At 34.9% G+C, this 26657-nt stretch overlaps 1 protein-coding gene across 9 annotated transcripts in view; it reads right to left on the bottom strand.

Moving 5' to 3' along the window:
• LOC128982744 (probable glucosamine 6-phosphate N-acetyltransferase) overlaps window positions 1-26657 on the bottom strand; it is a 143046-nt gene that overhangs the window by 43711 nt on the left and 72678 nt on the right. For all 9 annotated transcript variants that reach the window (XR_008489717.1, XR_008489718.1, XM_054401688.1 and 6 more), the window contains 2 exons: window positions 20005-20135; window positions 12347-12408 (listed from right to left, as the gene is read on the bottom strand). Coding sequence is in view for 7 of the 9 variants with exons in the window: in XM_054401688.1 (XP_054257663.1) it covers window positions 12347-12408; window positions 20005-20135 (193 nt within the window). In the remaining 2 variants the exon portion in view is untranslated. The remainder of the gene's footprint in view (window positions 1-12346; window positions 12409-20004; window positions 20136-26657) is intronic.

The following is a 26657-nucleotide window of genomic DNA, read 5'->3' as shown; positions in this document are numbered from 1 at the left end:
GGGCAAAATACACAAAATACCTTAATTGCCACTAGCACAAAAGTTTTTTGTGACGAAGTAATCTTATAATTAATTTTGATAGCCCCAGGATTGCCTTTTATGACTAATAGTGGTAGAAACGCATCTTGTCAGACAATCCTTAATAATATATGTACGGTAGTGTCGTATTTTACTTGCTACATATGTTCTGGCGGTTCTTTAACATATTTAGACTTCCATATGTAACATACACCATCGTCAGACTTATAAAACGATCGACTTCTGGAGGTGTCGTCAGAATATGTTACAAACATTTAACACAAAACACGAAACGATTACAGATAGGCCTATCAATTCATGCGAGGACATTGCTGCGCCGGGCAGGACTGGAAGTAAACTGAATCAGGTTATGACAGACCGACGTGGTCTCTGGGTGGTCGTCTGCGTTTTCAACAGATGTTAGGACTAATTGTAGTGACAGAGGAGAGTGTTGAAAATATAATGGAATTCATAATTGAGTTTTCCATTCAAAACTATTGACAATAATAACCAATTTTATGCTGGATATAAATGATGGTCTCGAAATTCTACATTACTGCGTGAAAAGAAATTTATTAAATACTTTGGAAGAGTTTGGAATACCGGTATATAAATAAATAAAACTAGGGACAGCACACAATTTTAGAGTGAAAACACTAAATTAATTATGAATCCCATTATATTTTCAACACTCTTCTCAGTCACTACAACAATAGTCCAATATCAGCTGTTGAAAACGCACAAAACAGACTACAATCCAGAGACCACGTCGCTCCGTCATAACCCGAACTGATTCAGTTTACTTCCAGTCCTGCCCGTGCCAATGTACTCTTGAGCATTGATAGGCATATCTGTAATCGTTTTGTGTTTTGTGTTAAATGTTTGTAACGTATTCTGACGACACCTCCAGAAGTGGATCTTTTTAAAGGCCTAGACTGACGATGGTGGAGTTAAAGAACCACCAAAACATATGTAGCAAGTAAAAGTCAGCGAACACAGAATAAAAAAAGTCGACACTAGTAAATATTAAGGATTGTCTGATAAGGTGCGATTTACCATTCCTAGAAGCAATCTTAATTACAAATGGCAGAATGATGGAGCTACTTAGAAAAAGTTTTTCAGTCTGATTATACAAAATTCTAGACATTCATTATGACAGCTAACAAAAAAATATCGCCCCCCCCCAAAACTCCCTAAAGAAGTTCCCCCCCCAAAAATTCCTGTGGCGCAAACGCGCCACGGTCCCCCCCCTCTGGGCACCCCTGCACATCAAAATGGAGTACCTAGATTATTTGGAGTATAAGAAAATATATACAGTATATCAATAACCCGCCACAGAAAACCTGCAGACTAAGCGAATTTCCAAATAACCTAATAGAGCTTTCAATTAAATTTATTTAAATAACTTTAAAATTAACAAGCACCTGAAACTACCTACGGTGTAGGTATGCTGCTACAGGGAGGGTAATAAAGTGTGTTTTTTAACAAAATATTAACAGCTTTATAAAAAACTAGCTGTGTGCCCGTTCTACGCACGGGGATCTTATAGTAGTCAGTTGAAACCTTCTTATATTAAGATTAAGAACAGCAATTAGTTTGCATATTTGCAGATATGCTGGCAAAACTATTATATATAAACCTTCGCAAATACAGTATCTGACAGTTCAAGCCAAAATAAATGCTTCGCAATTAAATGTCACCCGGATCGTGTTGGTCCATATGTCCAATGATTAAACTAAAAAATGTTTTATAGATCCATGAAGCGTAGCCCTAAAGTAGGCCTATAATTGAAAGTTACTTTCCACATCGGTTAACTTAAACGTATTTAAAGTACTACCTCAACCTCACCATTTAACACTTTATTCCGGTTGACATTTTCAGTATCAAAGGTGCTCTTGTCCATTCCGTGAAACACTGAGAAATAAGGACATTAATGCGTTACCAACATACAACAAAACAACACAATACAACAATCCAACAAAGGCCACGAACTATTGATACATAAACAATATAAAGGCGTAAACAATTCATGATGGTTTGCCCAACAAATGTTTTACTCAAATAGGTGATCATTTTCTTAGCATACCGGGTAAGCTAAGATTTGGAATCCAGACAGAAAAAGCAAAACTTATACAGAGTTAAGACATCACTAAAATTGAATACGGACGGCTCTAATAAATAAGGTGCAACACCAACGATATCAAATTTGTAAACTACCGGTTCTAAGGAAAAGAACCAGTACCTACGTAAGAACCTACCTAAGAACTATAGTAAATCGGACCAATTAAATACATTAATATCTAGTCCCGAGGTTATTGATCTCTTGCTTTTGGATTTTCTAGTAAAAAGTTATAGCGTAAACTTATCGGTGTCAGTTTGAAAAAAAAGCAACCTTACCCAAACAACTTTTTGTTATTTAATAGATTACGCATTCTCTAAACAATGATTAGTATATCTATTAACATTAGAAGGAAATGTGACGAAAATCACACAATGTTGGTGTTTTGGTCATTTGTAATTTAATTTTTTAAGTAGGTAGGCCATGTATTCTAAGAAAAAGTACCGGTATCAAGGATCGTCATCAAAAAGGTTGTTATGAATAAATATGTAGGCTTACGTACCCAAGATATGAGCTATGGGCCTATTGGCTGTATGGTCCAGCGATTGCATCACACGGTGAGTAGAAACAGAAAGTGACACATTGGAAAAGCGAGTTTAGCACTTCCTCTGTTAAACCTCTGTTACAATCACCCACTGCAGTTGTGATTTTTTACTTTACACTTTACACAACCGCCATTGAAGCGCCGTCAATGAGTGGAAACCTTTTTTGTAAGCTAGCTATTGGCGACGATCATTTCAGTGTCACAGCCCTATACAACACTGATTCAAGGTCTTCTTCTTTCTGGTTGTCAAAACTCAAGAAACATTTTATACTCAAAGAATTTCTGGTCCGATTTGAACGATGTCTAGTTATTTTATTTCATTTACGGTTACACTATTAGACTATATTATTGCACTTGCGATTAATTAAATCCGTTATGTAAGAAAAACGTTTTTAATCTCACTTGGTTGGGATTTGCTTTCAAAACGTGATTCGAAATAGTTGCGGTATTTGTAAACAACATTTGTAAACATGTCATTGACAGCTAGAAAAAATAATCTTGATCCGAACAGCTGTTCGTTATTTCATAGACGATTATGTGATATAAATTGAACGAAAATTTGACAAAAATCGCACAAAACTGCATTTTAAAAACTGCACAAAACTGCATGGTCCGTAATTTTATTTACAAAGTAGTGAGGCTATATTTAAATCACTAAAGACACTCTCCCCAATCCAGTGAATACATTAAAATGACTTGGATCTTGATATGTACTCTGGTTTTCACGGAGAAGATTGCGTAAAATGCCATCTTGAGTGTTACAGACAAAGGGACAGACAGACAGACAGAAATTGAGATAAGACTCGTTTCTGCTTCTTTAATGTATAAAACGTAAAAATAACCTAAAAGTATATAATTCTGAGCAATGTACAGACAAAACTCTAATTTTATTTATATAGATAAATAAATTTTCCAAGTTTCATAAAAATATATCCATAAACGACCACACTAGAACAGTTAACTTATTCTCCATAAGAATCACATGGGAATTTAAAATTTACAATTTTACCAATAGTCTCTGTAGCCAATAACCGTACAAAACATTTTAAGATATTAATTTGTTTCTTATACTCTTTAAAATACTCTTTACTCTTTAAATTACTCTTCAAAATTTTTAAAGACAAAGATTTATGTTAAAGGGGTTAAAATTGAGAAAATTTTTTTTTTATCCTATACAACTCCGGGTTCCCTTGGTCTGATCATGCTGGTTCGCGAACTCATTAAGGAGAATCGCGCTTAACACTTTCATGCCAAGTTTTATCAAAATCAGACATAAATTACTCAAGTTATCACGTTTATGGACGTATATATAATACATTTATATATAGGCTATACATATATAAAATTTTGAACGAACAGTGTTTTTGGCCTCTAGGGACGTCAAAATGGAAAAGTTTATCGGTCCCGGAACTAAGTGCTACCTACAGTAATAGATACTTCCCTAGAAAAATTAGATAAAAGAGTGTCATGTAAAAAAAGATTTTAAATTGACAACAATTTTTTCTAAGTACTGTATTAAAAGATTTTTTTTACATTTACCTTGGCTTCACACAATCATAACCTCCGCAATTACTTTTTATTATGTTTTTTCAATACCCCTATATTATACTGGGAAATTACTGTTTAATTTTGAAGCTTTTTACTGTATGAAACCGAGTTTCCGATGTTAATCCTATGTTGCTCTGTACGTATTTATAAGGTGTAGAACTTAAAAGACAACTAGTAGTACTTAAGGACAACTGATTAAATAATTATAAATCGTAAAGTGAAAATAAAGTTAAATCTTAAAAGAATTTAATATAAACAATTACGGTTCTTCGGTCATTGGGATGTAAAACAACGATCTTACAAAACTACATTTTTGCAATGGTACAATGCAGAAACATACACCATAGTCTACTAATTAGCCACCATTGATATACCAAGATAAAATTGTATCCATCTTCAATAAGTGTTCATCTTTTGTTGTTGTCAACGGTAACGGGTTCTGCAATGGCCGTTGCCAACGTCAAAACCTGAATTCCTGCGATTCCCTGTCCATCTAGCCGCGCTGCAACTTAGGCGCGACTATACTTGATCTACGACCATTCCAACTTAGGCGCGAGCTCCCAATCCTGGTTTCTGGTCCGGGGACTAAAGTTAGGCGCGTACTAGCTGGGCTCGAGCTCCCAAACCGCCCCATAATGTTCTTAAGCAGTGGAATTGTTGGAAGGAAACTGTCAACTGTCATATGGCTAGAGATATTGGCAATGAAATGATGTTGAGAGTTTTATGAGAAAAATATGAATAAGTCAGATACACAAGGAAGAATAAAGTAGTATCTCTTTCTTCTGTTGTTAATACTATGACTGTTGGCAATATAAAGGTGACTATTGACCCCCTCACACTGTTTCACAGGCTATGCGTTCTGAAGCAGTCGGATGAAGAATTAAAGCTCTTCTTCATACATGGATTTTCACCATTACCCTTGTCTCAAGTGAATGAAAAACTAAATTATAGTTCACACATCCAAACGTCTCAAGTTAGTCATACAAGTCAATCTTCAACTGATACCCCTACAGGACGAGTCCATGTCCAAAGGTACAAGGATCATCTAATCACAGACGCAGTCACCCTCAGTGTTCTCCAACCTGCTCCCACGGCGATACAATTAAATAAATACCGTTCGTCACAGGCCTGTGTTCTATCCCCGAGAACCATTTATTGTAACAATGTACGTGTGTGTTTATGTAGATAGATACAATAGATTTATTTCCATAAAAAAAAGTTTGTATAACACAATCTGTTCTTGAGATGAAATAAATTAGTTTATTTCTTATTATGGTTCTTTTATAAAACTTGACAAAATTTAATAGCTTGAAACTTAAAATACATGCATTTAGGGAAGATTTTATGAACCTTGAAGAGGCATATCTCTCAATGTGTTAGGCCTATAATCACCATTTTGGTCTTAAATTGTGAGTAATTTTATGTTGTTTTTAAGTAACTATGGTTGTTTTAATGAAAAAATATTAGAAAGTTATGCTTTAGGGTTAATGCAACGGCTAACATTTGCCAAACTTAAAAAATTTCAAAACTTTGTAATTTTAGCCGTTGTTTGCGGAGTCATATATTGAAAACTTTTAGGCCTGTAAAAACCATTTTGGTCTTAAATGATAGGTAATTTAATGTACTTTAAAAATGGTTATGGTTGTTCTTTAAGAAAAAGTGATGCTTCAGGGTCAAAATCGGACAAACGTAAAAATAGTGTGGAATTCCGCTGTTTTTTACGTTTTTTGGAGGTGATCCGGAAGGTCGCCGAGGTCGAAAATTTGGATTTAGCAACTTGGTACTATTACAAACAACATAAAAAAAAGAAACCTACTTACCCCATTTCAAGCAAGGTAAAATGCGTTAGGTTAATGGGTTATATCTTTAATTCAGTTTTTTCTCACCACTATAAATTTGGAGGTTGCTTAACGTGTTTGCAAATAACTTTAAAATGGCGAGGAAATCGACCAAAGTGGAAGGTGATATTCTGAAAGAGAATAAAATTTCCTACAAATTACTATTATATATTTCTTGAAAATACTCAATAAAGGGAGCCTAAATGTGGCTACAAATATAAACTTGGAAATATAAACTTGAAAAAAGGAGTTTTAAATGTATTATTGTTAGTTTTGTTTTTTTCACCTCAAATATCTAATAAAATCAAACTTTCATAATTATTTGCAAATCTACACAAATTAGGCTTTCCAACAACCCATTAGTAACAAAATCGGTCTGGTAGAAGTCTAGATTTAGCTGTACAAAGTTTAACAAAAATATATCTAATTCAGTATTTTCTCAACACTATAAATTTGGAGATCACTTAGCTTATTGCCAATAACTTTTCAATGGAGGGAAAAGAGACCAAAGTGGATGTGATATTCTGAAAGATAATAAAATTTACTACAAATAACTACGCTGCATTTATTGAAAATACTTATAATTAAGGCAGCCAAAAGCTGGCTACAAATAGAAACTTGGAAACAGAAACTTGAAAAAAGCAGTTTTTCATGTATTTTTGTTATTACTTTCTCCCCCTATACCATAGTATATGGAGAAAGTATTGTTTACGTCAAAATTTTCAAGTGGATATATTCGTTTTGGGTCCCCTGGACCCAAAAAAGTAGTTTTCGAAGTGATGTCTGTGTGTAACTGTGTGTGTGTGTTGGGGAATAATACATTGTGAGGTCCGATGTATGGATACACACCAACAACGTGAGCTCCGTTTTCAATGTGAGCTCCGACCCCCCGGAGCTCGGATTGAGAAAGCCTCTGATTCGTTGTCCTGATGACTTCGGCATCATGGAAATACCCGAAATAACTCGAAATAGGTCGGACCTCACTTTACTGCTTTTTACCAAAGTGTGCAAGTGCAAGAGCTTCCTGAAATCGACACCACGTCGCGCTACGATTGCTTTTACACTCTTCGATGCACACCAACATGGTTCCAAACAGTCAATGTGAGTTCCGCCACAGAAAACATACTACTATAACCCAGAATGCCAACCGCATGGTAAAAAGCATTAAGTGTTTTGAGAGAGCTTTGCCTGTCAATCGCAGGCAGCGCCACCAGCGTTGCCATGCACTCAGCATAGCAACGCTGGTGGCGCTGCCTGCGATTGACAGGCAAAGCTCTCTCAAAACACTTAATGCTTTTTACCATGCGGTTGGCATTCTGGGTTATAGTAGTATGTTTTCTGTGGTTCCGCCATTGTTCTGACTTCCACTCCGCATTTAGTCGTTTTCAGCGCGTTATCTCGAATTTCTTGTGCCAGAACGCGATCCAGTTAGACTATATACATCAATGCCGTGTTTATACGCACTGAGGAGGGGGGAGGTAGCTTCGTCGTCAGCTCGTCGTCAGCATAGCATTGTTGTAGTCTGTTGCGTTTTCCAGCTGTGTTTACCGCTGGAAATAAAATAGTCTGTAAATTAAGATAAGTATAAATTACATAAACCAAAGCCTTCTCTGAGGATATAGTAATGATTTCCCCGAGCAAAGCTCAGTACCCTGGTACTTATTTATTATTCTAGTTGCTCTACCAATTCTCCAAATCAGTAATCAATAGTCAGCCATCTTGAAACAGCTGTTCAGTCGTCTGTTCTTTAAAATGCTAAATTGTATTCACAACTAACTGTTTACATTTTATTTCAGTATTGAGTTTTTTTTTATTTTTACTTCGGGACGTGGTTTTTATTTCCTTCCCGATTTTTGGGGTAAAACAACTTGGTTAAATATTATTGCAGATAGCAATAATATTGAAAACAAGCATCGTACTAAAAAACAATTCTGTGTAAAAATTAAACAAGTAACAAAATCTGTTGTTGACTAAACAAATTTAATTTTTGGTTCAATTAACTATGAAACATCAATCTAATTATAAAACAACACATGCTAACCTTATACAGACATTTAACGTGAATACGACACGAATACTACTACATAAAAAAACTTGAGTAAAGTCTTAAGGCCTGATATATGGTTACTTGTAAAAAAGCAGAAGAGTTTTTGCAGGCCCAATCCTAAATATTTTAACATCTGCCTATCACAATGTCATTATTTTTGCATGACTTTAATCCTCAATTGTGACATCATTGTGAAGATCTCCCGTGATGACGGAGCCACCGTGACCATGTTCGCGGCGCTATATTCAGTTGTCCAGGTGTCTCAGCAGTCAACAACACATCTCGCAATCTTGGCGCCTGATCTACAACCATAGATCTCTATATAATACAACAACTCTGTATTATATAGAGATCTATGCCCACAACACACCCCACGCTCGCAACCGGATCGTCAACATGTCCCCAAAGCACCATCGCTTGTGAGCTTGGTGCCATCATCATTTCCCGCGTTCACGGCACCATCGCAAACATATCTCCCGCTGCCCACGCTCATGGTGCGATCGTCAACATGTCTCATGGTTGTGGTACCATCGTCAACATGTCTCACGGGCGTGGCACCATCGTCAACATGTCCCTCACTGCCTACGCTCATGGCGCGATCGTCATCATGTCTCACGGTTGTGGCACCATCGTCAACATTTCTCACGGTCGTGGCGTGATCATTGACATGTTTTGCGGTTACGATGCCATTGTCAACACGTCTCGGTTATGTCGCCGGTCATGGCATTATCGTCAACATGTTTTGCGGTCATGGTACCAACGTCAACATGTCTCATGGTTACAGTGTTATCGTCGACGTTTTTGCGGTCAGTTACTACAGTAGAAGAAAATATATTGCCATTAGGCAGACAACAGCTCCAACTACAACGCTGTATAAGTCAGAGGAGCAACCGCAACATGCAAGGTCAAGTCCACTCCACTCCACGACACGACCACCAGCAGTCAGCACTAGATGATGCAAAAAACGGTTGGAACTTCGAACTGGCAACATTGCATCTCTTCAACATGAAACCTGCATTTGAAGTGAATGTCGGGACAACCACACACTTCATTAGTTCCGCAAATCACCACTGCCGCGCCACCGTATGTGTGGGATATGGGACCCGACTAAGATAGACATCACTGTACATTGACTGTCGGGACATTTAAAACAAAATTTTCTAAGTGTTTCTGGGACCCGATTACAACGTTTCAGGCATTCTTTGCTTGTCGGGACGTGTGTGAGTCCCGACAACCGTGTGTTAGCCCGACTGTCTGGCCGTATGCAGGCGTGTGTCCCGACAATTATATGCAAACGTACGCACACTCACACACACACACATACACACAGACATCACTTCGAAAACCACTTTTTTGGGTCCAGGGGGACCCAAAACGAATATATCCACTCAAAACTCAAACTCGAAAATTTTGACGAAAACAATACTTTCTCCATATACTATGGTATAGGGGGAGAAAGTAAAAACCGGAATAATTGGATTTTCTAAAAAATGGCCTGTACGATTTTGATAAAAATTTAGTATGTTGTAGCCCTTTAAATTGTGAACAAAATGGTACAAATCCCATTTCTGTAAAAATTACGGTTAAAAAGTTATTGTAAATTATGTTACTTTCCCATAAAACACCATAAAATAATGGAAAATAGGATTTTCCCAAAAATGGCCCGATTTTGATAAAAAATTAGTATGTTATAGCCCTTTATATTCTGAAGAAAATGGTACAAATCCCATTTCTGAAAAAAAATACGGTTCAAAAGTTATTGTAAATCATGTTATTAATTTAGTATGTTATAGTCCTTTAAATTCTGAACAAAATTGTACAAATCCCATTTCCGTATATTTACACTCACCGCTTATACATGATAAAGGTTGTTGACAAACTTATGGGAGAAAGTATGTGTCAGAATGCTGATACCGTTTATTTTTACTTTTTTACCACAAATCTATATATTAATAGGCAAGCATGTTTCTTTAAAACCTTTTTCCTCAGCTCGTGTGCATCGCAGGGAAAATCTACGTATACCGTTGGAAAGATATTTTCCTGTAGAAGTGCAGAATCCCTTTCAAAATTAAAATAGGCTCAAATATAGGCATAAAAAATGGATTTGAAATTTTAAGAAAATAACATGGGCTTTATGGGTTGCCATGCTGGTGACGAAATAACAACGAAATATAAACAGAAAATCAAAACAAATGGAAGAAATTACAATTACATGTTTTATTTACAGCGTGGGGTGAAAATAGAGGAGCCTGTACCTTTACATTCCATTCCCATGTTAAAGTTGTCACCAGTTTGTTTTCTTTAAATTCTTCGTAGTTGATGTGAGCCACCAACTGATTGCGCTGATCTAAATGACTAATTTCTGCCGAATACACAATGTTTTTCACCAAGTTAAACTCATCGAATGACTTATTATGAGCTATAGCATCTGGTATGACCCATCAACTTTGTCAGCAACAAAAAATAAGATGGGAAATAGAATTTAAGACACGCATTCGGTAACTGGCTCACACAAGTACATGTTAAAAAAAAAAAATTGCGACGGCTAGTCCATATAGATGGGAAGTCTATTTCAGTATCCAATAGTCAATACGTGTATATTACATGTTTCTGGTCGATTTTTCAACCACTGGACGACCACTAGTATTTAATAAAATCACACTTTCATAATTATTTGCAAATCTACATAAATTAGGCTTGCCAATGACTCATTAATTAACAAAATCGATCTAGTAGAAGTCTAGATTTAGTTGTACAAAGTTAAAAAAAATATCCCTAACTCAGTATTTTCTCATTACTATAATTTTGGAGGTTGCTTAGCTTTTCGCAAATAACTTTTAAACGGTGAGTGAAATCGGCCAAAGAGGAAGGTTATATTTTGAAAGAGAATACAATTTCCTACAAATTGATACCATGCACTTCTTCGAAATACTCAAAAAAGGCAGCCAAAAGTCACACACAAATAAAAAGTGTGAAAAACATAGTTTTCAATGTATTTCTTATGGAAAAATGTTTTTTTTAATTTTTCACCATAAATCATGACAAAAACAAACTTTCATAATCATTTGCAAATCTACACGAATTAAGCTTTTCAACGACCCATTAATTGAAAAAATCGGTTCAGTAGAACTCTAGATTAAGTTGTACGAAGATTTTTAAAACTGAATTATATATAGAATAGATTAGTTTTAAAATAACTGCTGTAATACCGGTACTTGATAATTGCTCAATTTCGGTTTTCTATAGTTCAGGTGGACTAGTTTGGTTTTAACTTCTCTATCTTTTTGATTTCAACAGCATCTCATCCCCACCACCAGTAATGTGATTCAGGCAGCATCTCATCCCCACCACCAGTAATATGATTCAGGCAGCATCTCATCCCCAACCACCAGTAATATGATTCAGGCAGAATCTCATCCTCAACCACCGGTAATGTGATTCAGGCAGCATCTCATCCCCAACCACCAGTAATGTGATTCAGGCAGCATCTCATCCCCAACCACCAGTAATATGATTCAGGCAGAATCTCATCCCCAACCACCAGTAATGTGATTCAGGCAGCATCTCATCCCCAACCACCAGTAATGTGATTCAGGCAGAATCTCATCCCCAACCACCAGTAATGTGATTCAGGCAGCATCTCATCCCCAACCACCAGTAATGTGATTCAGGCAGCATCTCATCCCCAACCACCAGTAATATGATTCAGGCAGAATCTCATCCCCAACCACCAGTAATATGATTCAGGCAGCATCTCATCCCCAACCACCAGTAATATGATTCAGGCAGCATCTCATCCCCAACCACCAGTAATATGATTCAGGCAGAATCTAATCCCCAACCACCAGTAATGTGATTCAGGCAGCATCTCATCCCCAACCACCAGTAATGTGATTCAGGCAGCATCTCATCCCCAACCACCAGTAATATGATTCAGGCAGCATCTCATCCCCAACCACCAGTAATATGATTCAGGCAGCATCTCATCCCCAACCACCAGTAATATGATTCAGGCAGCATCTCATCCCCAACCACCAGTAATATGATTCAGGCAGAATCTCATCCCCACCACCAGTAATATGTACCACTTAAGAATGTGTTGCGGTAAAGGCAACATCTCAGTTAAGGGGAAACGTATAATTAATATAGCATGCTGATGGTTTTATTTTTCAGAATAAAAAGTATAAGTATGCTAAACTGCTGGTAGGTCCATTTTTTTTTTAACCACTTACAGCTTTCCCAGTTGCTTCCCTCTGTATTGGTCACTTACAACAACATCTTCCACTCTTCCTCTCTGAAACACCAATAATACCAATTCATTTACACATTACTGGGTAAACTAAATTCAAAATAACTTGAACTTTGAGAATGTCGGACCACACCTTTTAATTGACACAGGTGATTTCATTTATACATCAGTAGCAATGGAGCAGGTAATAGCTTAAGATGTATTGTACCAAGTATAATTAACTTCTTTGATTTTTGTAAAAATAAGCTTGTATAAAATTTCTTACTGGGATTTATTTCCCATGAATTAATATTTTAATTACCATTTGTATGTGTGTAGATTGTATAAGATAAAATGTTATTCATTACTGGTGAGTGGCATGGTTGATAAATACAGTAGTCTCGATAATCCAATCTTTAGCTCTCGACCCTTCATGTGGACGATCGGTTACCAGGATATTGAATGCTATTTCAATGTGGCATGATTGCACACAATGGCAGGTACGTCCTGATAATTAGACCAATTCGTAAATTACAAGGAAAAAATGTGGTTCGGATTCCACTATAAACTGTAGGTCCCTTAGTTGCCATTAGCTGTATGCCGTATGGGCTATTAATTAACAGCTGTGTCTAAGGAACATGTCGGCCTTAGTCACTAATAAGACTACAAGATTGCGCCACTCATCCTACACTCATCCTTCACTCATATTTGAGTAAAATACGCACATAGTGGCGTCCCCATCTTAAATAATTGATAATTGATAATCCAACAACCCCTAAACTGCCCTCCTCATACTCGTAAAACTCTCTGCCACCCCTAACATATTAGTAAACGGAAAAGGCTAGTGGGTTTGACACTAAATAAACTTAAAGTGTAAAAACGGAGGAACTTAACAATGATTTTGAAAATTTTTCGTCTGTTATCTAACAACCCTTTCCCTTATCCAGCTGATTTTGATAATGTAAATGAGACTCAGTTGAACAGTTAATAAATTGTAAATTATATTAAAAACAAATACTTTTCTATATTTTTGTGACCACTAATAAAAAGGTAGGGTTACGACGTTACCAAAATTTACCGCCGTAATAATAATATAATAGGCCTACTCAATTAACCAAATTTAGATTACTATCAAGCTTTCTAATAGGCTCAAACAATAACCAATGAAAGACGTTATTCCAAATAGCCTAGGTTGTTGCACAGTTGCAATAAACACCGATCCTCTTGATGCTTTGTAATTTCAAGGTAATAATAAATAAAATTCTAATAAATACCTCTCTAATTAATAGCAGATTTAAGTCAAATTTCATTATTGACTAAGTTGAGATAACCTACAATACGAACACTTACCGTTTCGATATCATAACGTCTGCCGATACAACTTTTACTTTCATCAAAGGCCATAATTAAATTAGACTCCGACTAATCATTCTTTTATTTAAATTATCCTATAACTGTGATTTGTTTTAATTACTGTAAGATTGTTTAAATTCATATTAAGAATAACTTTATACGGATGCCTATTTACAATCATCACTAACATAACCTCCAGGACATGACATTTGACAGACATCGGCACCCGGCCCGGTTTGAGAATTGAGTGAGAGGAAGTAAAACAATCACATTACGTCATATAGTTTTTTCTGCGCGGTACGTACTCCGGTATCATGGCAGGGCGGGATTTTTGAAAGAGAGAAGACTTCTCTCTTATTAACTCGGCTTTTTAGCTGGAAGAGTAGAGTCCTCAAAGCTACATTCGGCAAACACTACACTCGGCTTTGTGCTGGAGTTGGTAAGAGCTGAAAGTTGGCAACTTAAACTACAGATTAGGTTTTCTTTATTAACAAAATTAAATTTCTTTCTCAGGGGTTACATTATTGCGAGTTAGGGAATTCTTGAGTCATTAATATTTTGTGATATAATTTAAAGTAGATTTTTTTTTCAATTTCAAGTTAAATATTTATGAATTGTTAAATATTTGCGAATTGTTAAGTGAGAAAGATCACTGTGATAATTATTTAATAAGACTGAATGTTAGATTTAATAGATTTGTTGAATAAATATTTAATTGTTACAGCATAAACTCTTGACTTATTATTGTAGGGACACGCTCTCATCTCTCTAGATAAAAATAAAGAGAATACAATATAAGCTTTGATTAGAAACAACCCCACTCATTAAATCGGCTGGCAAAGAACCTCTCCCTGAAGGTAGCTCATTGCTCTACAAAAAATAGCTAGGGTAACCAAAATAACCAATATTTTGAGTTGGAGTGTTGTAAAATGGCGCCCAACGTAGCAGCTGATTAACCAACGTAGTACCTTGATTAAACTAACTAAAATACATACTTTGAATGTCTAGAATCTGATAAATAGGTTTATATATAATAATGGAAGACAACACCAGTCAGTATAACTTGCGTTCGAGTATCAAACCGAGTAATAAATTATTAGAAAGTAATGAAGCTTTTGAATTTTTAACAAGACGAAATCCAGAGGAAAATCAAACCATCACACAAAAACCTAGCGAAATTATAGGTCAGGAAACACACCCAAACTATGAAAATTCAATCCACGATAGTGACAGCACTAGCAGTGAGATCTTACAAATAGAGGGGACAGATGGGACGATAAATAAAACACAAAGAATAACAGAAAAAACACCATCAAACAGAGAAAACGACAGTAAACCATCCCAATCTCAAACTATAACTATGGACAAGATCTTGTTAATACTAAATGAAATGAGAGGCGAAATGAGGGAAACTAGAGATGAGATTAAAAAACTAAATGCAAAAGTAGATGAGACTAAATATGAACTTAGCTTTACCATAGATAGAACAATTGAACTATTAAAGAGACAGGTAGAAAACCAATTGGAAAAGGTAACTTACACAATTGATCAAAAAATAAATTATATTGATGATGATTTAAGGAGGGTAAAATCAGAAGGTGAACTAAGGGAGATAAAAATTATGCGCCGGGTGGAAGAACTTGTCGAATCCCAGAATGCTAACGTAGCACAAATGATAGAGACAATAAAAAGTGACTTAATAGGAATCACTAATGACACCATTAGGGAACAAAAATCAAAAGAAAGGTATATTGAGGCTACAAACAGTAAGGAAATAATTATCACATACCAAGGGTCCCCAGAACAGTCGTTAAAACACTTGCAATTTGACGGACGACAAACAAACCCAATGATATTTCTAAACAAACTAAAAGCATACCTTAGTCGTGAAGAGAAAAAACGAACTAACATGATAGGAGTCGAGGATTCTGATCTAAAGGAAGTACTTGAAGGAATTTTTATTGGTACCGCAGCTTCTTGGTGGCAAATCATAAAGGATAGTATAGGGAACATTGACGACTTTGAAAAAGCGTTCATAAATAAATACTGGAGTAAGGAGACTCAACGTGGATTAAAACAGAGAATAGAGATGGAAGAGTATAGGCCAGGAGGTAGATTAAGTCGTACCGAATACTTTATGGAAAAGGCGGTTCTCTTACGTTCGATGTCAGCCAATACTTTGGACGAGGAGGAAATAATAAGCTTGTTGTCAGGTCATTTTGGACGAAAGATTCAGGATGCTTGTAGTGTCCAGGGCATAACCACTATCAGTGCTATGGAAAAATTGTTAGACCGTGAGGACAACGAAGAGAAAAATAAAAGCTTAAAATTTCAAAATAACAGCTCTAAGTCAAACCAAAACTACAATCAACAACGCAGTAAAACACACCTCGTAGGAAATGAAGACTACAGACAAGAGATAGAACGTCGAGACAGATACAACAACAGAAACCGAACAGAACAAAACTATCACCATAGATATGATAGGCCACAAGCACACAAAGATAACATCAATGGCGAAAGACCAAACTACAGACCGAGAAATAAGGAAACAAGACCTAACTATCCACAAAAGGAGCCATATAGATATCCTAGTGAGGAGCAAAGAAGAGTATGCTCTATGGTGTACCAGGGAAATTCTCAACCAGTGCCTTTAAACGAGAAAGCACCGAGACTTTCAGAGAATCGGGCCCCAACACAAAACTGTTAGGAAATCTAAGAGAATGTGTAGAAGCCTCGGTGCACAACATAACCACACCGCCCGAAATTCAAATAAAAACTGAAAAAGAACCAGACATAAAGAATACTAACTTTGAAAAAATATTAATAGGAAATGTATATTGTGATAGAGAATTTCTATTAACAGAAGATTTAGAAGTCCCTGAAAATCTAAATAGTAAAATTGTAAGATGTCCTGAAATAAAATTGAAATTACAGAACATAGAAATTAATGCACTGATTGACTCTGGTAGTAACGTAACTTGTGTACAAACTGAATGGTTGGAAGCAAACCAAGATAAGATTAGTATAATAGGTCAATTACCTCTAACAAACGTAAATATTACTACTGCTACAGGTCAGAAAAGTAAACGTATAAATAAAATAGTTTTACTTGAAGCCACAATTTTAAATACAACTGTTATGCTCCAATGCTTAGTAATACCAAGACTAATAAGAGAAATTATACTTGGAATGGATACAATCAAAGAGTTGAATATGAACCTTGACTTTGGAAGAAATAAGATATCAATTTACCATGGGAATCAAAGCATATCTGTAAATTTAGAGGAGGTCAGTAGTAAAGTTATCGAGTGCAAATTAATACATAACAATGACAAGCTTTACAAAGATTGGGATGAAATAGAAACTAAGAAAAACACAGCTAAAAATAACGAAATCATGATGACAAGTATAAATACTCAGGAAAACTTAACTAGTGAACAGAAAGACAAGTTAACCGAACTGTTTTCAAGGTACAATGAAGTATTTTCCGACCAACCTGGCCGTTGCACAAAATATAAACATGAGATTAAGGTGAAACACGACAAAGCATTTAAGCAACAAACTTACCCAATCCCATACAAATATCTAGATTCTGTAAAAAAGGAAATAGCTAGAATGGAAGAAGATGGAATCATAGAAAGATGTGATAGTCCATATATAAATCCCATTGTACCAGTTATGAAAAAATCTGGAGAAGTGAGAGTATGTTTAGATGCTAGGAGAATAAATGAAATTATTACCCCAGACTATGAATGTAATAGAGGCATAAACGAACTGTTATTCAAAGGAAGAAAAACAAAATGGTTAACCACTTTAGATCTGTCTAGTGCATTTTGGCAAATTGAGCTAGCACTAGAATCAAGAAAGTATACAGCATTTCAATTTATGGGTAAAACTTACCAGTACTGTGTTACTCCATTCGGTTTGAATACTTCTTCTGCGGCTTTGGTCCGTGCTCTAAGTTTTGTATTAGACGATGAGGTAGATGATTTTACCATGGTTTACGCAGATGACATTCTTTGCTACTCACCTGATTTTGAAACTCATTTAAAGCACTTAGAAACTATTTTCCTTAAGCTGAAGAGAGCTAACATGACAATAAAATTTGAAAAATCATTGTTCTGTAGAGATAAAGTCCCATTTCTAGGATATATAGTAACAGGTGAAGGATTGGAGGCAGACCCAAGAAAAACTGAAGCAATTTTGAATTTAAGAACACCAAGAAATCAGAAAGAACTTAGAGGATTCTTAGGCACAATAAATTATTATAACAGATTTGTCGAGAAGTACTCAGAAACATTACAACCACTTCTGGCCTTAACTTCAAAGAAAAATAAATTTATTTGGACAAGTAAAGAACAGGAAGCTTTTGAAAACACTAAGGAACTATTCTTAAAAACAAATACCTTAATTCACCCAGATTTGAATAAAGAATTTATATTACAATGTGATGCATCAGATAAAGCTATTGGTGGACACCTATACCAGATAAAGGACGATGGAACAAAAGGGGCTATCGCTTTCTTGAGTCGAGTTCTGAGGGGACATGAGCTAAATTTATTTACTACTGAAAAGGATTTTCTGTCCATACTTTTCTGTCTTCAGAAGACCAGACAGATTGTGATGGGAGCTAAGGTGCGCATAATAACCGACCATAAGGCATTAACTTTCATAAAAACTTGCAAATTGCTCAATTCACGATTAACTAGATGGGTCCTTGCTTTACAAGAATACCAATACACAATAGAGGGATGTCCGGGTAAAGATAATATAGTGGCAGATTCTTTAAGCCGCTACTGTAAAAGTGATATGTCACAGGAAAGAAATGGTGATGATGAACCAAAAATAGTGGTTGCAACTGTGAAAAGACAAGCAAATACTCAAACCATGTTAGACTTAGAAAATTTAAAAGAACATCAACATTTGGACCCACAATATAACAACATAATACAACAAAAGTTAAGAGAGAAGGATGGTGAAGTTTTACCAAAACCTTTGTTAAATTATGAAATAGAAGATGGACTTTTACTAAAGAAAAACAACAATGATGTATGGAAGGTTGTAATACCAGAAGTGTTAGTAGAAAGTTTGATATGGAGTTGTCACTTTTATTATTTACATTGTGGTCCTCAGAAGTGTTACCAAATCTTAAATGAGAGCTTTATATTCAAGAATATGACCAGGAAAATCAGAGTTATATTAAAGCGATGTGAAACATGCCAAAAATGCAAGTCAAATAATAAAACTAACTTTGGAGAAACAAGTGGTGTCAGTGTGACTGAAAAGAACGAACTTTTGGCCGTAGACTTTCTAGGACCTTTACCAATGGGAAGATCTGGCTTACAATATGTGTTTGTTGTAGTTGATGTGTTTACAAAATTTACTAAACTATTTCCTACTAAAAGAGCAACTAGTCAGATTGCACTAAACAAAATATTTTTAGAATACGTCCCTAATTATGGAAAACCAAAGAAAATACAAAGTGACAATGCTACACAGTTTCATAGCAAGCTCTGGCTAAACAAATTAAAGGTAGAAGGCATTACTCCAGTGTTTTCCCCAATTAGACATCCACAACCCAACTTAGCAGAGCGTATAATAAAAGAGACAAAGCGATGCTTAAGAAGTTATTGCCACAATAATCAGAAAACTTGGCCTGAGTACATCAGCATAATTAATGAGTTTCTAAATGAAGTACGAAACGAAACTACAGGTTTCACCCCAAACGAACTGCATCTAAATAAAAGGAATGTTAGATTTTGGAGCAATGTCTTAGGGTTACATAGAGAAGATGACCAGAATTGGGTAGTTAAGCTAGAGTTAGCAAAAACTAGAGCCGAAAGGAAGAAAGAAAACAGAGCTAGAAAATTGAATACGCAACACAAGATAACAGAATTTGAGTTGGAGTGTTGTAGGGTTAAGTTAAAAATGCAGTTAATAGTTTGTATTATAAAGCCCAATGGTAGAGCAATCCAACTGAAAAGAGGAACAATTTATATAAACATACTATTCAGTGTGCTCAAACGAAAGTTAGGATAGGATGCGGGGATTGCTCTTAATTTGGAGAGTAGATAGAACAACAAGGGTGTGTATGTATGTATAAAAAACCAAATTCATTCAGTACCTATCAATATTAGAAATAATAAAACAGTTTTAAAAGCAACAGAATCTAACAGCATTTTATTTTTTTATTACCAAAAAAATTACAACAAATGTACTGATAAGTCAAATAGTGTTTTGTCTAACAACTGCAGTTTTAGAATCTATGTTTGAGATGTATCAACCTATATATAATGTATCACTTACCAAAGCACATTTGTGAATAAACTTCTGCTCTAAAACCAGGCTAGCAGAACCAACTATTTGGCAAGTGGTGACGTCTTCTACCACAGTGATGTAGTAAGTATTTGGACATCTTACCATGGATTGAAATCTATCTTGAAAGTAGAAGGGATACATTTTAGTTTGGAACACCAGTAAATTAATAAGAGTAATGTATTGTACAAATTATCGTATTTGGACAAGTTCATACTACAGGTATACTAGAGTAAATCTCATTACCTATTGGCACCGACTTACGAGTGTTACTCATCTGACCGCCGCAGGCCCAAAATACAACTTACGAGCCCATCTCTTTTTTTTGCTAATTTTTATAAATATCTTGCTTCTTGTTTTGCGTATTTTTAATCATTTATTTTTGGGAATAACAGAGGTAACCCAGTAAACTTGTTATAAAAATCAGGGTCTACCTTGCATGAAATGGGGTAGTAGGTTTCTTTTTTTTTATGTTGTTTGTAATAGTACCGAGATGCTAAATCCAGATTTTCGACCTCGACGACCTTCCGGATCACCTCCAAAAAGCTGAAAAATCGGTGGAATTTCGCACTATTTTTACATTTTTCTGATTTTGACCCTGAAGCATCACTTTTTCATAAAGAACAACCATAACCATTTTTAAAGTACATTAAATTACCTATCATTTAAGACCAAAATTGGTATTACAGGCCTAATAGTTTTCAAGATATGACTCCGCGAACAACGGCTAAAATTACCAAATTTTGAATTTTTTTAAAGTTTGGCTAACGTTAACCCTAAAGCATAACTTTATCATTATTTTTCATTAAAACAACCATAATTACTTTAAAACTACATTAAATTACTCACAATTTAGGACCAAAATGGTGATTATAGGCCTAACACATTTAGAGATATGCCTCTTCAAGGTTCATAAAATATTCCCTAAATGCTTGTATTTTAAGTTTCAAGCTATTAAATTTGGTAAAATTTTATAAAAGAAACATAATAAGAATGTAAAAAGAATTATTTCATTTCAACAACATATTATAAGTTTTCTTTTCCATTTTTTATGGAAGAAATCTATTATAATTAAAATGTTAATACTATCAAGAGGGATTTATATAAAGAATGAAGAGGCAACAGTAAAAACAGGTCGTAACTTTGCTATCGTTCTACCATGCTACATATTACTTCTTTTATGCCAAGTTTTCGAATCTGTACCTGCAGGATATGTAGAAATTAGGAAACAAGATGGATTTCAATAAACACAAGTTATTTACCACCAACGGGTTCTTCACCATTCATTGAGCGTTCGGAAAAGTTCTAGACAGGTGTTTGGACGGACATGACTATAGAGCAGGTGCTCATTTTCCTAATTAAAAGCTATCTATGTAGGTTTGACTCGGGACCGTGGTATAGCTGATACCGTGCTCACCCGATGGACAGTAGGAATGATATAATTTATCTGTAGAATTTAAGTGCTGAGGTTGAGGAGTAGGCCTACTGCAATGTTAAGGCACATACAACTGAGTAGTATGTAGAAATGAGACCCTCACGAGTCACTTGAGTTGAAGCGAATACAGAGAAGCTGTGTGACTGGTTACTTAGTCGCCTTCCCTAATACTGATGTTATAATAATCTTAAGCAGTGGAATTGTTGGAAGGAAACTGTCGACTGTCATATGGCTAGAGATATTGGCAATGAAGCGATGTTGAGAGTTTTATGAGAAAAATATGAATAAGTGAGATACAAAAGGAAGAATAAAGTAGTATCTCTTTCTTCCGATGTCAATACCCAATGCGTTCCTCATAGATTCACAATATTGTTTTGTTGTTCTAGTCCGTGTTATGCTCTATTGTTAAATTTTATATTTATATTGTTATTTATTATATTTTGTTATATTACTTCCTATTTATACTGTTGTTGCTTGTTATATCTTATATCTTGTTATATTTTATATCTTATATCTTGTTGTGTCTATATCTTGTTAATCTTATATCTTGTTATGTCTTATATCTTGTTATGTCTATATCTTTTAGCGAATTTCCCTATAGGGAAGCAGCTATTACCGTAGGTGGCACGGTAAGACCTAGACCCGGGACCGATTTACTTTTTCATTTTAAAGTCCCAAAAGGCCAAAAACACCATTCGTTAAAATTTTTATATATGTAAATATATAGGTATATATAATTCTGTAAGACCAAATTTTTATCAGAAAATTGTGGACGTCTGGTAAGTCGCAGAAAAGTGGGAGAGGTCTTAAATTAAAGGTCTTGACCCCAGGGACTCGGGAAAAATAGCAGAATTCCCATAAAGTTATCAGAAAACGAGATATAACGTAAAATATCCACCATAAGAAATGCATGGGGACTGAAAAACGTCTACATTCTATCAGCTGTTACTTATTTATTTGCAATGTTTACATTTATTCCGAAAGTCAATGTTGGTAAATAATGTTTCAAAATGAATTGTGTTTAATTTTTTTTGTTTTCCGTTTTTATAATAAGTGACGTAACAAGACAGGGTAGGGGAAGACCTGCAAGACGTGGAAGAGTGTCCAGGAATTCAACAGACTTAAGAAATGCAAAAGAGAATGTTGTGTAGGGCCTAAATGTGAAAGAAATCCAGAAGCTGTTTTACAACCTGTCTTTGGAAGAACACTGGAAAATGAATTGAGTTGTTTCTCACAATCTAGGTCATCTTAAAGAGCTTGCATGCATTGTGGTGCATTTCACTTCGCAGAGGAGGCCACAAATGGACATTTCAACGCATGTTGCCACAATGGACATGCCACAACCACAAGTAAATGACGAACTAACTGTTTTTACATGATTCGAACTTCATAAAAAACATAAGGCAATACAACAGTGCAATGGGTATTGCGTCGCTTTCCGCTACACAAAAAGAGATTCCGGGAAATGGGCCTTAGTGTCTTAAAATTCAGGGACAAATTCATAGATACCTATACAGGGTGTTTTTAAAAGAATGCCGGGATTTTAAAAGGTAATTGCTTGGATACTATTCAAAGTAACTAAACGTTATATACGTCAAATCGAAGCTACTATAACTAAGTTTTGTTTCCCGTGTAGCAAGGGAGGGAACTTTGACCTTGGCATGCGTAAAAAAGGAGCGGGGTGATAGGCTGCTATTGTGACTCATACGCCTGATGCCAGTCACCAGTACGACGTTTACGGCGCAACAGAAGGCCCACATTGTAATCTGTAGTTCGCAGAGTTTACATCCATTGCTAAATTAAACTAAATTTAAATCTACTTGATGATAACGAAACTGTAAGCTGGTTTAATGGGTTTCGTGGCACCGAAGTGTTTTGAAGAGACATTAACCTGGCCGGCTAAAAACAATCGATGACATAGACAAAGAAATCCGACAATTCTGCATCAGAGGCCCGAAAAAATCGGTTGCCCGACGAAGTCTTCAGTTCAACACACCTAAATTTGTCACTTTATGATATTATCTATAAAATATAGAGTCTTTGTGTCGAAAAATATTCAGTCAAGACATCAGATAAACCCACTGATCGCCCTAAGCGTCAGACTTTGCCAGTTTTACGCTCATATAAGATTGATGAAAATCTGAATGTTATTAAATCATTCCGAATTGTATGAAAGAATTAGAAAAAAACTTTATTCTTTTCCCTTCAATTTGACGTTTAAATCGTCTAATTATATTGAATAGTCCCCGAGCAACAACCGTTTGAAATCCCGGCATTCTTTTAAGAACACCACGTATTTCTGACTTACCACCGCCAAATGGGAGTTGCCTTCATAATAATTAATAATAATTTTAATCTTTACATTTGGTTCTCAAAATGGAAACTATAACAGAATTCGTAAGATTACAAAACAAATCTTCAATTTTAAACTAAAAAAGATGTGCAATGTTTGGCTGTACGATTTCAGCTCTGATTCGTCGCTCTCCGGGCTCAGGCCAACCGTGTGCACGTTTCCGTTTGTAATATGTTGTGTTATTGATTTAATCATTATTTTACAATTGTAGGCTATTTCACTGACACATTAGAAGCAACTAACATATGACTCCAACGGAAGGAACACCAAGATATAAAACAAGAAACACTGTTAATTTTAAGTAACATAAAATTGATAATTTAGAAACATATTTAGAATATTTGTCTTTTTATATATGGGTTTTTTATTGTAGTCTAAATTAGGGGCTATGGCCCCTACAGGCCACTAGTATATACAGGGTGAGTTTCTACTGACCGTGTTAACTTCACCAGTGGGTTCTACTCACTAAAAGGAACAAAAAAGTTAATGGGAAGGTATGTCCGAAAATTCATATTTACCCAGATATCCACCATTTTGTTTTTTATACAAACATATTTTTATCTGTGAAATTTCTTATTCGATGATTATGAAACTTGGTAAACATGTTACCATACACAAGACCTATAATAGAAAAAATAATAAAGTTGTTCCGATTGTAAATTTCAAAATGGCGGCCGTTTGAATTTTTCTAACTTAAATAACTCGAAAACGGCTAATTCTATGAAAAAATGTCAAGAATACTTTTTTTAGCATTTTTAATTTCCTATCAAACGATACCAAGATCAAAAAGATCGGACAAAAGATAACTGAAATAAACAGGTTTGTGTGTAAAAATAAGGCAAAAATTAAGGGTTCCCCGACTAACTTTGCCTTATTTTTACACAAAACCCGTTATATTTCAGTTATCTTTTGTCCGATCTTTTTGATCTTGGTATCGTTTGATAGGAAATTAAAAATGCTAAAAAAAAGTATTCTTGACATTTTTTCATAGAATTAGCCGTTTTCGAGTTATTTAAGTTAGAAAAATTCAAACGGCCGCCATTTTGAAATTTACCATCGGAACAACTTTATTATTTTTTCTATTATAGGTCTTGTGTATGGTAACATGTTTATCAAGTTTCATAATCATCGAATAAAAAACTTCACAGATAAAAATATTTTTGTATAAAAAACAAAATGGCGGATATCTGGGTAAATATGGATTTTCGGACATACCTTCCCATAAACTTTTTTGTTCCTTTTAGTGAGTAGAACCCACTGGCGAAGTTAACACGGTCAGTAGAAACTCACCCTGTATATATACAGGGTGAGTTTCTACTGACCGTGTTAACTTCGCCAGTAGGTTCTACTCACTAAAAGGAACAAAAAAGTTCATATAAACCCATGTCCGATTTTCAACCGTTTGGCTGTAATAGGGGATTTTGTGTTTTTCTTATTTTATTAGACTTTGCTCCACAATTTATGTAATAAAAACTTAACCAATTACTTTAGAGAGTTATAGTTAAAATCATTGGAAAGAATATTAAATTTGCTATAAATCAAAGGTTTCATTCCAGAACTATACCATTACATAGTCCACGTTACATCCAAAATAAAGTAAAAACGTCATTAAATTAATTAATGACGATAATTTTCATGAGCCCACTTTGATACATAAACCTTCATCTATGCAATGTTGAAATGCATAAAAAACTTGGCCATTTAATAATCTTTCAAATGATATGCTATTCAATACTATTATTGATATAAACCAGTGAGAAATTACTAATAAACTACAATAAAACACGGTTTACAGATTTTGTTTTGACACAGTTTTTACTGTTAATAATAGTTACTGTATTCATCATGTTGGTATACTCTTGATTGGTAAAAGGCTCCATAGTTTAATAAATGTTGAAAAACTCTTAATTGTCTTGGAAATATAAAGTTAAAACAGCAAATTACTCAACAAGGTATGTTTAAGCAGCTGAGTTATCTAGCTTATAGATGACAAATCAATAAAAGCTGACTTAATCAAGCACAAGGTAAAACTAATTATACATTTATGCATTTAAGAATCAAACACACTACACCTTTGAAAATGTGAAAAACCTTGAGTTTATACATTTTATTAATTCAGATAATTTTAATAAATATTTAAAAGTTAAAATAATGTATAAATCTTATCAGATTGTTCAATAAAATACAACATGGAGTATACAGAAATTATTATCAACAGTAAAACTGTGCAAAAACAAAATCTGTAAACCGTGTTTTATTGTAGTTTATTAGTAATTTCTCACTGGTTTATATCAATAATAGTATTGAATAGCATATCATTTGAAAGATTATTAAATGACCAAGTTTTTTATGCATTTCAACATTGCATAAATGCAGGTTTATGTATCAAAGTGGGCTCATGAACATTTTCGTAATTAATTAATTTAATGACATTTTTACTTTATTTTGGATATAACGTTGACTATGTAATGGTATAATTGTTGAATGAAACCTTTAATTTATAGCAAATTTAATATTCTTTCCAATGATTTTAACTATAACTCTCTAAAGTAATTGGTTAAGTTTTTATTACATAAATTGTGGAGCAAAGTCTAATAAAATAAGAAAAACACAAAATCCCCTATTACAGCCAAACGGTTGAAAACCGGACATGGGTTTACAGGACCTTTTTTGTTCCTTTTAGTGAGTAGAACCTACTGGTGAAGTTAACACGGTCAGTAGAAACTCACCCTGTATATACGTCCGTGAACGCGATAACTTGAGTAATTTTTGTCCAATTTTGATGAAATTTGGTTTAAAGGTGTAAAGCGGGATAAACTTGAATGAGTTCGCGAACCAGCATGATCGGACAATGGG

This window comes from Macrosteles quadrilineatus, unplaced genomic scaffold, assembly GCF_028750875.1.
Source record: "Macrosteles quadrilineatus isolate MER2022 unplaced genomic scaffold, UCM_ALF_1.0 Scaffold_1__1_contigs__length_201487025, whole genome shotgun sequence".
In the NCBI taxonomy this organism is placed as follows: Eukaryota; Metazoa; Arthropoda; class Insecta; order Hemiptera; family Cicadellidae; genus Macrosteles; species Macrosteles quadrilineatus.
The sequence above is the reverse complement of the archived record's forward strand: the minus strand, read 5'-3'. Positions and strand labels throughout refer to the sequence as shown.